Source organism: Schistocerca nitens, chromosome 1 (genome assembly GCF_023898315.1).
Source record: "Schistocerca nitens isolate TAMUIC-IGC-003100 chromosome 1, iqSchNite1.1, whole genome shotgun sequence".
Taxonomy (NCBI): domain Eukaryota; kingdom Metazoa; phylum Arthropoda; class Insecta; order Orthoptera; family Acrididae; genus Schistocerca; species Schistocerca nitens.
The window spans coordinates 9,542,410-9,555,853 of record NC_064614.1 but is presented as its reverse complement, the minus strand read 5'-3'; the positions used below and the strand labels follow the sequence as shown (position 1 = coordinate 9,555,853).

Sequence of the window (13,444 nt, the reverse complement as noted above, 5' to 3'; positions counted from 1 at the left end):
TCTTGGATTCCCATGCTGCATCAAATGACGATCGCAGGTAGCAAGGGGAGAACCACAGAACAAATGATCAAGGAAAGGATGTTGGAGTGACAGGTACATATAATCTCCAGCTGTGGGCTGTACTCCACTCTGCCACCATTAATGCATGGTGAAACCTTGACAATGCTCGCCACTCACTCTCATGAAATTTGAGAAAATTTGTGAAACAAATGTCAGCCGAACAACTCGAGGCAGAAGCCAACAGGCAATATATAAAAGTAGAACTGATTTATCAACAAACAGATGCATTTAAGCAGTTTTCTTCCAGTGTTAGTATGTGATTGGAATTGAAAGAAACTGCAATATTTAGTACAATGCTAAATACCCTCTGCCATGGCTATATGCTATACAGTGGTATGCATAGTATGTAGGTAGGTGATGTTATTACACAAGATTTCATCATGAAAAACTGCAAGCAATGTTGAATAAGTTAAGGCTTACATTAACTGAGAGAGACAACTGTTACAAAACTAGTTCTATACACTAACTAGTCCCTGGTTTTTGGCCTGACGCAGTTGAGGGGATGGGGTCAGAGGTGGGTGTGGAGCAGAGGCTAGAGGATATTAAGAGGCTAGGAAGATTGCTGAACTGAATGTGTTTCAAGTACAGTTTTCATCCCTGTAGATCAAGGCAGCTGATATTAGGGGTGGAGGATATAAATGACATGGGTTATGAAGTCAGAACAGAAGTCAAGAAAGTTGTGCTGAGCAGCACATTTGTATTCTACCCAGGACTTTACATTACCATCCAGGTTAAATGTGAATGTGTGTGTGTGTGTGTGTGTGTGTGTGTGTGTGTGTGTGTGTGTGTGTGTGTATGTTTATCTGCATAAGTCGTTTTATGTGATTTATTGCTTTTGGTTTTAACAAAAATGGTATTACATAGAGTATGTATAAAAATATTACAAAAGAAACAGCAATGGACTACTGATAAGTAACAACTCTATATTATGTCCAAGATTAAGTTTTCAGATTTTATTCTATTGCAGTAGAACTTCACTTTGTTGTTAGTTTTCATGATATTTACAGGTGACAAAATATATGCTATAGGAGGAAATGATGGAAGAAATCGCCTTAACTCAGTGGAAAGGTATGACCCTTCTTTGAATCAGTGGACAATGCTTCACGATATGCAGTGTGCCAGATCTGATGCAGGTGCAGCCACTCTCAATGATAAGGTACTCTCTAGCATGTGTCATGAGTCTCAGTGCAATTCAGAAAGCATGAAAGGCTGATCTCTGTTAGAATGCCACACCTTCTGCCTGTACAGAAACAGAATGTAAATTGACTAAAATCTGATAAAAGATCAATTTCATTCATTCATTCATTCATTCACCCATCAGATCCCATCAAGTATGAGAACCTTCAGGGATGTGGATGATTCAATGTATCCATTAACATGAGATAAAGACATAACAGAAACTTCATTCAGTATGAACAAGACACTGTCACTACACTTCTTACTGATTTGCACCCTTATTCCATCTACATGTATTTGAGTAAATTAATAAGAATGCTGCTGCTTGGAAAAAGCTACTGGCTTAATAATTTCATAATTATTTGATTACAGTGATATTTTTAAAGAAAATATTTTTACATCTTTAAATGCTGAGTTCTGTTTATAGTACGTTATTACTGTTATACAATTTCGACACTGTGACTTCCCACATAGCTAACAACACTTTTCAATACAAATCTAGATACTCAGATTATTTGTAGAAAAAGCAGCGAATGAGATATGTTTTTAGTTCACTTTTGAACTGGTAAGGATTCCCAACTTCTTGCTTTGTATTAGACAGGAGCTTGGTGAATTTTTTTCCAACAAAGCAAATATTCCATTCTGAACCCTGGACAAGAAAGCAAAATCTTCATGAAAATTACTTCTGTGTCTTGTGTTGTGACTGTGTATATCGCAATTTGGTTGAAACTTATTTCTATTATCAGCAAGAAAAACCATTAAGGAGTAAATGTATTGAGAAGTAGATATAAGGCTTCTGAGATGCTTAAAAAAGTATTCAGTAAGCTGTATGGTTATCTGCTTTACACAATATCCTTAGCACTTACTTCTGCTGAACAAACACTTTATTTACTTTCGGTGCACTACCCAAGAAGATCGTTCCATAATGCAGCAGCAAGTGAAAATATTCATAGTAAGGCAACATTCTTCTCTTTAGATCAAGACAACTGGAGATGCTTCTGAGGGCATAACATACTGAACTGAGTTTGATTAATTGACCCTCGTATTGAGTCCATTTGAACTTGTATCCAGCTAGACCCCAAGGAATTTTAAATACTGTGCTTCATTCCTTCAGTGTATGACCTCTGGCATTAAAAGCTAATTATTGTTCCTTTGAAAATGCATAACATGAATCTTTGTGATGTTAAGACTTAAACTGTTACCTGTGAATCACTTGTAGGCCTGTTCAGCTATTTACCTGAGACATATCTGTTAGGGTTATGATTGGACCCTTGATTAGTACACCCTTTCATGTAACTGGAAGATCATTTATGTAGGTTAGAAAAAAAGAGTACATTCAGTACTAATCCCTGTCTCACTCCACATATTAGGTTCTCCCATTCTGAAATTATTCTCATGGATATAGTCTGTTAATGAGACTCTGCTTCCTGTAATGAAGCCAGATTCCATCTTGCAAGAGATATGCCATTAATGCCAAAAAATTAGTTTGTCAACTAGAATTTTGTGATCCACACCATCAAAGTCTTTGGTAAGGTCACAGAATACACTTGCATGATAATTTTTCTTGTTTAGCTCTGTCAGTACTTCATTTGTGAGGTCTAGTATTGCTTTTTGTACTGAGAATCCTTTACAAAAGCCAAACTGAGATGTGGTTAACAAGTTCTGATCAGGTAAATGAACCAGTGTTCTATCATATGTCATTTTTTCAGACACTTATGAAAAGACTAGAAGGATTGATTTGGTCTGATGTTGGAGGTGGTTTGCATATCTCCAATTTGGTAGACGAGCATCATTGCAGCATATGTAAGGCTGTCACAAAATATGCCTCAAGTCATTGACTGATCACAAAAATAGCTTACAGGTAATCCTATCAACTCAGCACAAGATTTTAATATTCTGCTAGAAACCCTAGAAATACCATCATAGTCAGCAAAACTACTACTTTTTAGTGACCTGATTAATCCCTTAATCTCCTTGGGCATTGCATTTCTGAAACTAATGTCTGTTTGCGCTGCTTGCATTGTCTCCACAGGTAAATGTAAAGTGTCTGTATTCCAATGTTTATTACTGAGTGCAATGTTTGCAGTCACTGTGAGGAAGGATTCATTGAATTTGGTGCCAAATGACTTGAAAGTTTTCACCATTTCTGTCAGAACTATTTTCTGAGGGCTCACTTTTATTTGGATTACTAGTTTTCTTTGTGTTCTGTTTAATAATGAACCAAATAGTGTTTCCCTTATTATTGGACTGTTTCTTTTTTTAACATAGTATATGAGTTCTGCTTTTTTAATGGTAAGGTGGAGGATTCAACAATACTGAATGGAGTTTGTAATGGTAATGGAGTTTCAAATGTTGGCTACTGCTCATTCTCTGAATCATGTAGGGCTCTCTCTTCCTAGCACAAGATACAGCACTTTAATCCCAGGGTCCCAGGGGTTATACACTCTTTATCATTGCTTTTGTTCAATTTTTCCATATTTGTTTTAGAAGAAAAAAACTCAAAACAAATATACATTCACACATTCACAACACACACACACACATGGGTACTGTTGCCTCGGACAGTAAGGACCAATAGATAAATAAAATCAAGCAGTCTTTATTCAGTGTGCCTGCCTACCACTCAATGCCTCCTCTAGGTGTTGAGCGCCATTCTATTCTTTCCGTATTGTCGTTATTCCATCCACCTGCTGAGCTGACAGGTAACATGGTTGCCTCCCATGCAAATGGATTCAGGTTTGATTCCCGGCCAGGTTGGAGATTTTCTCTGCTTTTGGACTTGGTGATTTTTTTAATCTCAGATGATTTTTCCACTGGTGTGTGTGTGTGTGTGTGTGTGTGTGTGTGTGTGTGTGTGTGTGTGTGTGTGTGTTGCTGTGAAAAGGCTTAACTATTTGAATTTGACCCCTGGTCATTCATTTCACAGTTTGACACACTGACTATTAAGCAGCGTACACAAAGGACATATGGAAACTAAGGTTGCAACGTCGGTAGCTCCACCAGAGAATTTAGTTTTTCACAGTCGGTACCACTATTGTGTATGGTAGTGCACACTGAAATGAATAAGTGGTAACAGTCATCATTATCATTCTGTCTGTCTGTGTGGTGATGATCAAAGATGAGCACTATCATTCTGTCTCCACCAAGTGCAAACTGCATGCTGTGATACACCACATGAATGCCAAGGGCACGAGCGCTGCAGCAGTGCATCATGAAATCATGTCAGTGTATGAGGACGAGGTTCTCTCATGGCAACATGTAAAGAAAATGGGTACAGAATTTCACTTTCGGAAGAACAGAAATTCACAATGAAGAGAGAAGTGGGCACCCATCCGTAGTAACTGATGAACTTGTGCAAAAACTTGAAGAGCATATTTGTTCTGATTTCTGTGTGACCACTGATGATCTGCACAAGCTGTGTCCTGAAGTTTCTTTAACCATTGTTCATGAAATAGTGAGTGATCGACTAAGATGTCATAAGGTGTGTGTCCAATGGGTTCTGAAGATACTTACTACAGAACAAAAAATCAACAGAGTCAAGGCCATGTGAGAGTTTCTTGGTCATTTCTTAAGTAACAGAGAGCCCTTTCTCAACAGAGAAGTGATGAGGGATGAGTACATGGCTTTACCACCACACCTAAGAGAATAAGTGACCATCAGTCGAGTGGCACTACACTCATTCCCCTTCAACAAAAATTCAAAACTCAGGAATCAGCTTAAGTCATGGAAACCTTTTTCTGGGACAAAAACAGTGTTCTCCTTATAGAATTCTCGACAAGAGGCAAAACAATCAACTCATCACGATACTGTGAGATCCTTGAAAACTCCACAGTACCATACAGAACAAATGCCATGGAACACTGATGAGGCCAACTCCACACAAGCAACACAAGAGTTGTTGACCTCATTTCATTGGAATCTTTTAAACCACCTCGCTCACAGTCCTGATCTTGTGCCTTGCGACTATCATGTATTTCTAAAATTGAAGGGATAGGTTTCGATGATAAGGAGGTGAAATCAAAGTGGAGAAGTGGTTTAAGGAATTGGCAGGATGCATCTATGACAGAGGTGTTAAAAAATTCATTCCATGGTTGACAAAATTTGTTGAAGTAAGTGGAAACATGATGTAATACCTATGCTACTGTTCCTGTATGAATCACTGAAATATATGCATTTGTGTTTGTGTAAAAAATGATGTAACCTTACTTTCTGGATATCCTTTGTATTAAGAAAATATTGTAAAGAACCAATGACAAAAGTAAAAAATCTGATGACAAAAAATGAAACTGTTAAACATTTTAAGAACAACAAAAACACACACAGGTATCTGGGGTGGAATAACAACAATATGAAGGAATAAACTGCTGTTCATGCTATTCACCACATAGAGGGCCCTTTGAATAAAGACTGCTAAAAATTATTAGCTATTGGGCATAACCACTCAGAGATAACAGTTGCCATGCAAGTGTGAGTTATACAAGTTTGGTTGTTTAGTATCTACTCTGATGTGACAATGTTGCTACACTACACAGTCAGCATGAGTACTTCACTGGCCAACGGTCACTCAGTAATAAATGAATATTAGATATTAGAACTCCATCAGAGGAAACAAAAACTCTGAGTCACTCTATGGGAAGCAGAAAGTCTGAACCCTCATAGAAAGGTGCATAGGGATAATTCAACATGCAGCTGGCATAGGTAGCTGTCAACTGAGCACCCAGCAACACTAGGCATGATGCGCTTGCATGCTTAGCTAACTGCCACCCTCAGGTAAACAGTATCCGTCAGCAGGTCTGCCCATACAATGTGTCAAAAGCACTCTCCATGACAGATTTTTGCACTATTCTGTGATGCTGCCCAGGCAGCTCACTTGCCTCCATTGCTCAGTCCACTGGTGGGGATATTAAATCCCTCCCCACTGAGAAGGCCACATAAGGCTAAAAATGGCCGGACCTGGGCTGAAACCACCAGCACAGAAACAAAGAGAGCACCAGAGAATCCGGCAGTGTATCAACCACCAATGGAGGCAAAGCTCACACTGCTGGTTTCTCTGAAAGGGCAACGAGGAGGTCCAACAGCAGCAGTGGAGGTGAGACCACCTCCATCAACAAAGGGAGGGGTGTGGGGGAGGAGGAAGGGGAGGAGGGGGGGGGGGTGGATCAGAATCCACAGGCCCCACATCAGCAGGTGCAGGTACAAGCCCACTGTGTCCTATGGCTGCAGGTGAAAGGAGGATAGCAGAGAGTGCAGAAGGAGCACCAATAGAGAAGCAAGCCACTTCAAGTAGGAACTTACATCCAGGCCAATGTCATGACCAACCGTGCCACCCAACAGACCAGAAGACTGATGTGGTGATGTTCCAACATGGTGCAGGTTCAACTAAATTATGGGTCAGCTGCTCCCTACCAACAGCCACTATAAACAACCACCAATTGTTCTGGACCACTACGACATCCAGCAGCCATCCCTGCCACCAGCCAGAGGACTGGGCCCAAATGGCAGCCCCAGGAGGAAAATGCAGTGGGCCACAGTAATCTGTGACATGTGACTAATGGTGCAACAAATTCATCAGACTCATGTCTGGCATCCATGCAAATGTTCCACCAGACTACACCCATTGACAGTCATCACCCGGTACATAGCCAGAAAACTCAACAATGCTTCATGTGAAGAGATGGACATTGACTTCTTCATTTGGGTTTTGAATGTATACATGAAGTGCTCCATCTCAGGGATAGAAGTCAGGTGAAATGATATGATAATCTGATTCTGGATACCACTATGAATGCAAAAGTCTTCAAACTCCCTCAATACAAATCACCTGACATTGTAATTCTGTCAGAGACAGCAAAGGACTTGGAAGAGCAGTTGAACGGAATGGACAGTGTCTTGAAAGGAGGATATAAGATGAACATCAACAAAAACAAAACGAGGATAATGGAATGTAGTCAAATTAAATCGGGGGATGCTGAGGGGATTAGATTAGGAAATGAGACACTTAAAGTAGTAAAGGAGTTTTGCTATTTGGGGAGCAAAATAACTGATGATGGTCGAAGTAGACAGGATATAAAATGTAGACTGGCAATGGCAAGGAAAGCGTTTCTGAAGAAGAGAAATTTGTTAACATTGAGTATAGATTTAAGTGTCAGGAAGTCGTTTCTGAAAGTATTTGTATGGAGTGTAGCCATGTATGGAAGTGAAACATGGACGATAACCAGTTTGGACAAGAAGAGAATAGAAGCTTTCGAAATGTGGTGCTGTAGAAGAATGCTGAAGATAAGGTGGGTAGATCACGTAACTAATGAGGAGGTATTGAATAGGATTGGGGAGAAGAGAAGTTTGTGGCACAACTTGACCAGAAGAAGGGATCGGTTGGTAGGACATGTTTTGAGGCATCAAGGGATCACAAATTTAGCATTGGAGGGCAGCGTGGAGGGTAAAAATCGTAGAGGGAGACCAAGAGATCAATACACTAAGCAGATTCAGAAGGATGTAGGTTGCAGTAGGTACTGGGAGATGAAGAAGCTTGCACAGGATAGAGTAGCATGGAGAGCTGCATCAAACCAGTCTCAGGACTGAAGACCACAACAACAACAACACTAATCACCTACCATAATCTGATATGAGGGTCCCGCAGGATCCCTCAGTGACAAATATAATTGACAGCCCATGGTCACTGGCAGTGGAGGACTGCTTGGTCATGTGTGAGAAACTGGACAATGCGTCAGCCAGCAACAATCACCTCCCACCCAAAAATGAACTCACAAAATCAATGTGCACCGTGTCCCAAAGGTGATACAGGATCAGCCCAGGAGAAAACTGGCATGGCGGTGCAACCTGGTTTTGTGCAGGAGTACCATAACCCCACAGCAGATGAGCAATGTCACAATTAATCAAAGGCTGGTAGACATGATGCCTTGCCATTGCTTTCATATGAGCCATACCCTAAGGGATGCATGTGGCAACTGAAGAATGCGAGGGTGCAAAGCCAGGGGGGACAACCACTTAACAGCACTTGTCCTCCATGGCAAGCATGAGTACCTCCTTGACAGTGTTGAGACAGCCATGTAGGAGAAAAGACAGACACCACACTAGACCCACACACAAAGAGACATACTGCAGCCAATCCATCTGTATCACTGAAACAATTTTCCAAATAAGCTGGTGAGCAGCCAGTGTGGTTGTGACCCCTTGTGCTGTCCTTAACACATTCTCACACTCTTTGAGAGTTGCTTTCCAATAGACAGCCTGGGTGGCTGACTAGTGGGACAAGGATATCTTGTAGAAAAAGTGGGAATTGCCGGCTGGAGTGGCCGAGCGGTTCTAGGTGCTACAGTCTGGAACCGCGCAACTGCTACGGTCGCAGGTTCGAATCCTGCCTCAGGCATGGATGTGTGTGATGTCCTTACGTTAGTTAGGTTCAGGTAGTTCTAAGTTCTAGGGGACTGATGACCACAGCAGTTAAGTCCCATAGTGCTCAGAGCCATTTGAACCATTTGAACCAGAGTGGGAATTATATCAAAATGTTTGAAGTAGTCACAATCAAGCTACAGTAGCCCATTACAAACAGTATTGTAAGGTGCTTAAAAATATTATTAGGAAGGCAAAGATTATGTGGTATGCAAATAGAATAAAATCAAAACCCTATGGTCAGTTGTGAAGGAAGTGTCTGGTCAGCAGCACAAGGTCATTGATACAAAGTCAGTTCGCAGTAAAAATATTTCTGTTACTGATAAATCAAATATATGTACAGTATTTAACAATCATTTCCTGAGCACTGCTGGTGAATTAAATAAAAATTTAGTTTCTACAGTGAATCATATAACTTTTTTGGAAAATACCTTTCCGAGAGTGATGTCTGAAATACTCCTCTGTGATACTGACAAGGGGGAGATTGAGAAAATAATTAAATCACTAAAGACTAAGGACTCTCATGGATATGAGAGTGCCTAGCAGAATATGAAAGTACTGTGCTGCACATGTTAGCCCTGTACTTAGCATTATTTGTCATTTTTCCTTTGCTTTAGAAGTCATTTAACAACTGAGAATGCTATATTCTCTTTTCTCTGTGAGGTACTGGATGGGTTAAACAAAAGGTTTTGAACACTAGGCATATTTTTTGATTTAACTAAGGCATTTGATTGTGTTGATCACAAAAAATTGCTCCAGAAGTTGGACCATTACAGAATACGGGGAGTATCTCACAATTGGTTCACCTCTTACTTTACGAGTAGCAACAGACAGCAAAAGGTCATTATTCACAATGTTGAGAATGGCTGTGATGTGGGGTCTGAGTGGGGTACAGTCAGGTAGAGGGTGCCCCAGGGATCAGTGTTGGGGACACTCCTTTTCCTTATTTATATAAATGATGTGCCCTCAAGTATTACAGGTAACTCTAAAATATTTCTGTTTGCTGATGACACTAGCTTGGTAGTAAAGGATGTTGTGTGCAACATTGGCTCAGTTTCAAATAGTGAAGTTCATGACTTAAGTTCATGGCTTGTAGAAAATAAACTAATGCTAAATCACAGTAGGACTCAGTTTTTACAGTTTCTAACACACACTTCTACAAAACCTGACATTCTTATTTCACAGAATGGGCATATGATTAGTGAAACTGAACAGTTCAAATTTCTAGGTGTTCAGATAGATAGTAAACTCTCGTGGAAAGCCCACATTCAGGATCTTGTTCAAAGACTTAATGCTGCCATTTTTACTATTCAAATGGGGGTAACTCTTCCCATTCTAAAAGGATATTTTTGGCTCAGAAATGGGCGGTTCTGGCAATAAGTGGTGTAAGTTCACGAACAGTTAATACTCGGCAGAAATCAAACCTGAATTTGGATCGGACTTCCTTAACTCTTGTGCAGAAAGATGTGCAGTATGTTGCTGCATCCATTTTCAATAAGCTATCACTCGAATTCAAAAAGCAGCAATCCACACACTTTCAAATCAGAACGGAAGAGTTTCCTCATAGGTCACCCCTTACATTCTGTTAACGAGTTCCTTGAAAAATTGAGCTGATTCTTGTTGTATTGTTGATTGCATAAGTTTAAGTAAACTTATGGACTGACTTTTTTGAGGTTCATAAACATTTATTTTTATCTGTTATTACTTTTATGTTGCAATTTCATGTACTGACATGTTCCATGACCTTGGAGATTTGCTCCTCAATTTGGTCCTACGGAACTTGATGTTTTGATAAAATAATAATAAATAAATAAAATCCTACATATTGCCTCCTGCCAATTGAAATCCAGATTTAGCCCCACTGGTAGCCACAGCAATGCATCAGAATTGGCATGCTGGGTGGTGGAGCAGTAAAATATGTCATAGCAGTAGTTACTGAGAAAGAGGGCACACCCCTGCAATCAGTGGGCTGTCCTATTGGGCATCATGGAACAAGGGTCAAATAAGGAAACCAGCAGCTTATGGTCAATAATGAGGAAGAACCTCACCCATACCAGAAAACATGAATCTTCTTAACTGCAAAAATAAAAGCTAGTGCCTCCTTTTCCTCTTGTGAATGATTACACGGCATGCAGAAAGCATCTTCAGTGCATAGACAATGGGCTTTTCAGTGCCAACCAGGTTCCAATGGGGTGAGACTGCAGCAGTGCCATACTGGCACGTGTCACAGGCCAGGGTTAAGGGTTTACTCAGAATGAAAAAAAGCCACACAGGGAGCAGAGCACAAACACTACTTGAGGGATTGAAAAGGCCATTGACAGTCCACAAACCAGACAAACTTGATGCCCTTCTGGCAAAGCCAGTTAATTAAGAGATTTGTAATGTAGCAAGTTATTACGAGATGACATTTGTTGCAGTAAGGCATCCAGCCTTTTGGTACAGTGGCTGCAGGATGGCTACTTCCCCCCCCCCCCCCCCCTTTTACTCACAGCGCAGCTGATGCTGCCTGCCCTGAGAACTGCATTGAGTAACATTCAGTCAGTACGAAAATTCATACCCTCTCCGAATCTAAATAATCCGTACTAGTTGTTGTTGTTGTTGTGGTCTTCAGTCCTGAGACTGGTTTGATGCAGCTCTCCATGCTACTCTATCCTGTGCAAGCTTCTTCATCTCCCAGTACCTACTGCAACCTACATCCTTCTGAATCTGCTTAGTGTATTGATCTCTTGGTCTCCCTCTACGATTTTTACGCTCCACGCTGCCCTCCAATGCCAAATTTGTGATCCCTTGATGCCTCAAATCATGTCCTACCAACCGATCCCTTGTTCTAGTCAAGTTGTGCCACAAACTTCTCTTCTCCCCAATCCTATTCAATACCTCCTCATTAGTTACGTGATCTACCCACCTTATCTTCAGCATTCTTCTGTAGCACCACATTTCGAAAGCTTCTATTCTCTTCTTGTCCAAACTATTTATCGTCCATGTTTCACTTCCATACATGGCTACACTCCATACAAATACTTTCAGAAACGACTTCCTGACACTTAAATCTATACTCGATGTTAACAAATTTCTCTTCTTCAGAAACGATTTCCTTGCCATTGCCAGTCTACATTTTATATCATCTCTACTTCGACCATCATCAGTTATTTTACTCCCTAAATAGCAAAACTCCTTTACTACTTTAAGTGTCTCATTTCCTAATCTAATCCCCTCAGCATCACCCGATTTAATTTGACTACATTCCATTATCCTCGTTTTGCTTTTGTTGATGTTCATCTTATATCCTCCTTTCAAGACACTGTCCATTCCGTTCAACTGCTCTTCCAAGTCCTTTGCTGTCTCTGACAGAATTACAATGTCATCGGCGAACCTCAAAGTTTTTACTTCTGCTCCATGAATTTTAATACCTACTCCGAATTTTTCTTTTGTTTCCTTTACTGCTTGCTCAATATACAGATTGAATAACATCGGGGAGAGGCTACAACCCTGTCTCACTCCTTTCCCAACCACTGCTTCCCTTTCATGCCCCTCGACTCTTATAACTGCCATCTGGTTTCTGTACAAATTGTAAATAGCCTTTCGCTCCTTGTATTTTACCCCTGCCACCTTCAGAATTTGAAAGAGAGTATTCCAGTTAATGTTGTCAAATCTTTCTCTAAGTCTACAAATGCTAGAAACGTAGGTTTGCCTTTTCTTAATCTTTCTTCTAAGATAAGTCGTAAGGTTAGTATTGCCTCACGTGTTCCAACATTTCTACGGAATCCAAACTGATCTTCCCCGAGGTCCGCTTCTACCAGTTTTTCCATTCGTCTGTAAAGAATTCGCGTTAGTATTTTGCAGCTGTGACTTATTAAACTGATAGTTCGGTAATTTTCACATCTGTCAACACCTGCTTTCTTTGGGATTGGAATTATTATATTCTTCCTGAAGTCTGTGGGTATTTCGCCTGTCTCATACATCTTGCTCACCAGATGGTAGAGTTTTGTCATGACTGGCTCTCCCAACGCCATCAGTAGTTCTAATGGAATGTTGTCTACTCCCGGGGCCTTGTTTCGACTCAGGTATTTCAGTGCTCTGTCAAACTCTTCACGCAGTATCTTATCTCCCATTTCATCTTCATCTACATCCTCTTCCATTTCCATAATACTGTCCTCAAGTACATCGCCCTTGTATAAACCCTCTATATACTCCTTCCACCTTTCTGCCTTCCCTTCTTTGCTTAGAACTGGGTAGCCATCTGAGCTCTTGATATTCATACAAGTGATTCTCTTCTCTCCAAAGGTCTCTTTAATTTTCCTGTAGGCAGTATCTATCTTACCCCTAGTGAGACAAGCCTCTACATCCTTACATTTGTCCTCTAGCCATCCCTGCGTAGCCATTTTGCACTTCCTGTCGATCTCATTTTTGAGACGTTTGTATTCCTTTCTGCCTGCTTCATTTACTGCATTTTTATATTTTCTCCTTTCATCAATTAAATTCAATATTTCTTCTGTTACCCAAGGATTTCTATTAGCCCTCGTCTTTTTACCTACTTGATCCTCTGCTGCCTTCACTACTTCATCCCTCAGAGCTACCCATTCTTCTTCTACTGTATTTCTTTCCCCCATTCCTGTCAATTGTTCCCTTATGCTCTCCCTGAAACTCTCTACAACCTCTGGTTCTTTCAGTTTATCCAGGTCCCATCTCTTTAAATTCCCACCTTTTTGCAGTTTCTTCAGTTTCAATCTGCAGTTCATAACCAATAGATTGTGGTCAGAATTCACATCTGCCCCTGGAAATGTATTGCAATTTAAAA

The 13,444-nt window shown here is 40.5% G+C and overlaps 1 protein-coding gene across 1 annotated transcript in view; it reads left to right on the top strand.

Moving 5' to 3' along the window:
• Window positions 1–13,444, top strand: part of LOC126240298 (kelch-like protein 10) — a 111,817-nt gene that overhangs the window by 71,664 nt on the left and 26,709 nt on the right. The window contains exon 4 of the mRNA XM_049947914.1: window positions 1,068–1,216. Within this exon, the coding sequence (XP_049803871.1) occupies window positions 1,068–1,216 (149 nt within the window). The remainder of the gene's footprint in view (window positions 1–1,067; window positions 1,217–13,444) is intronic.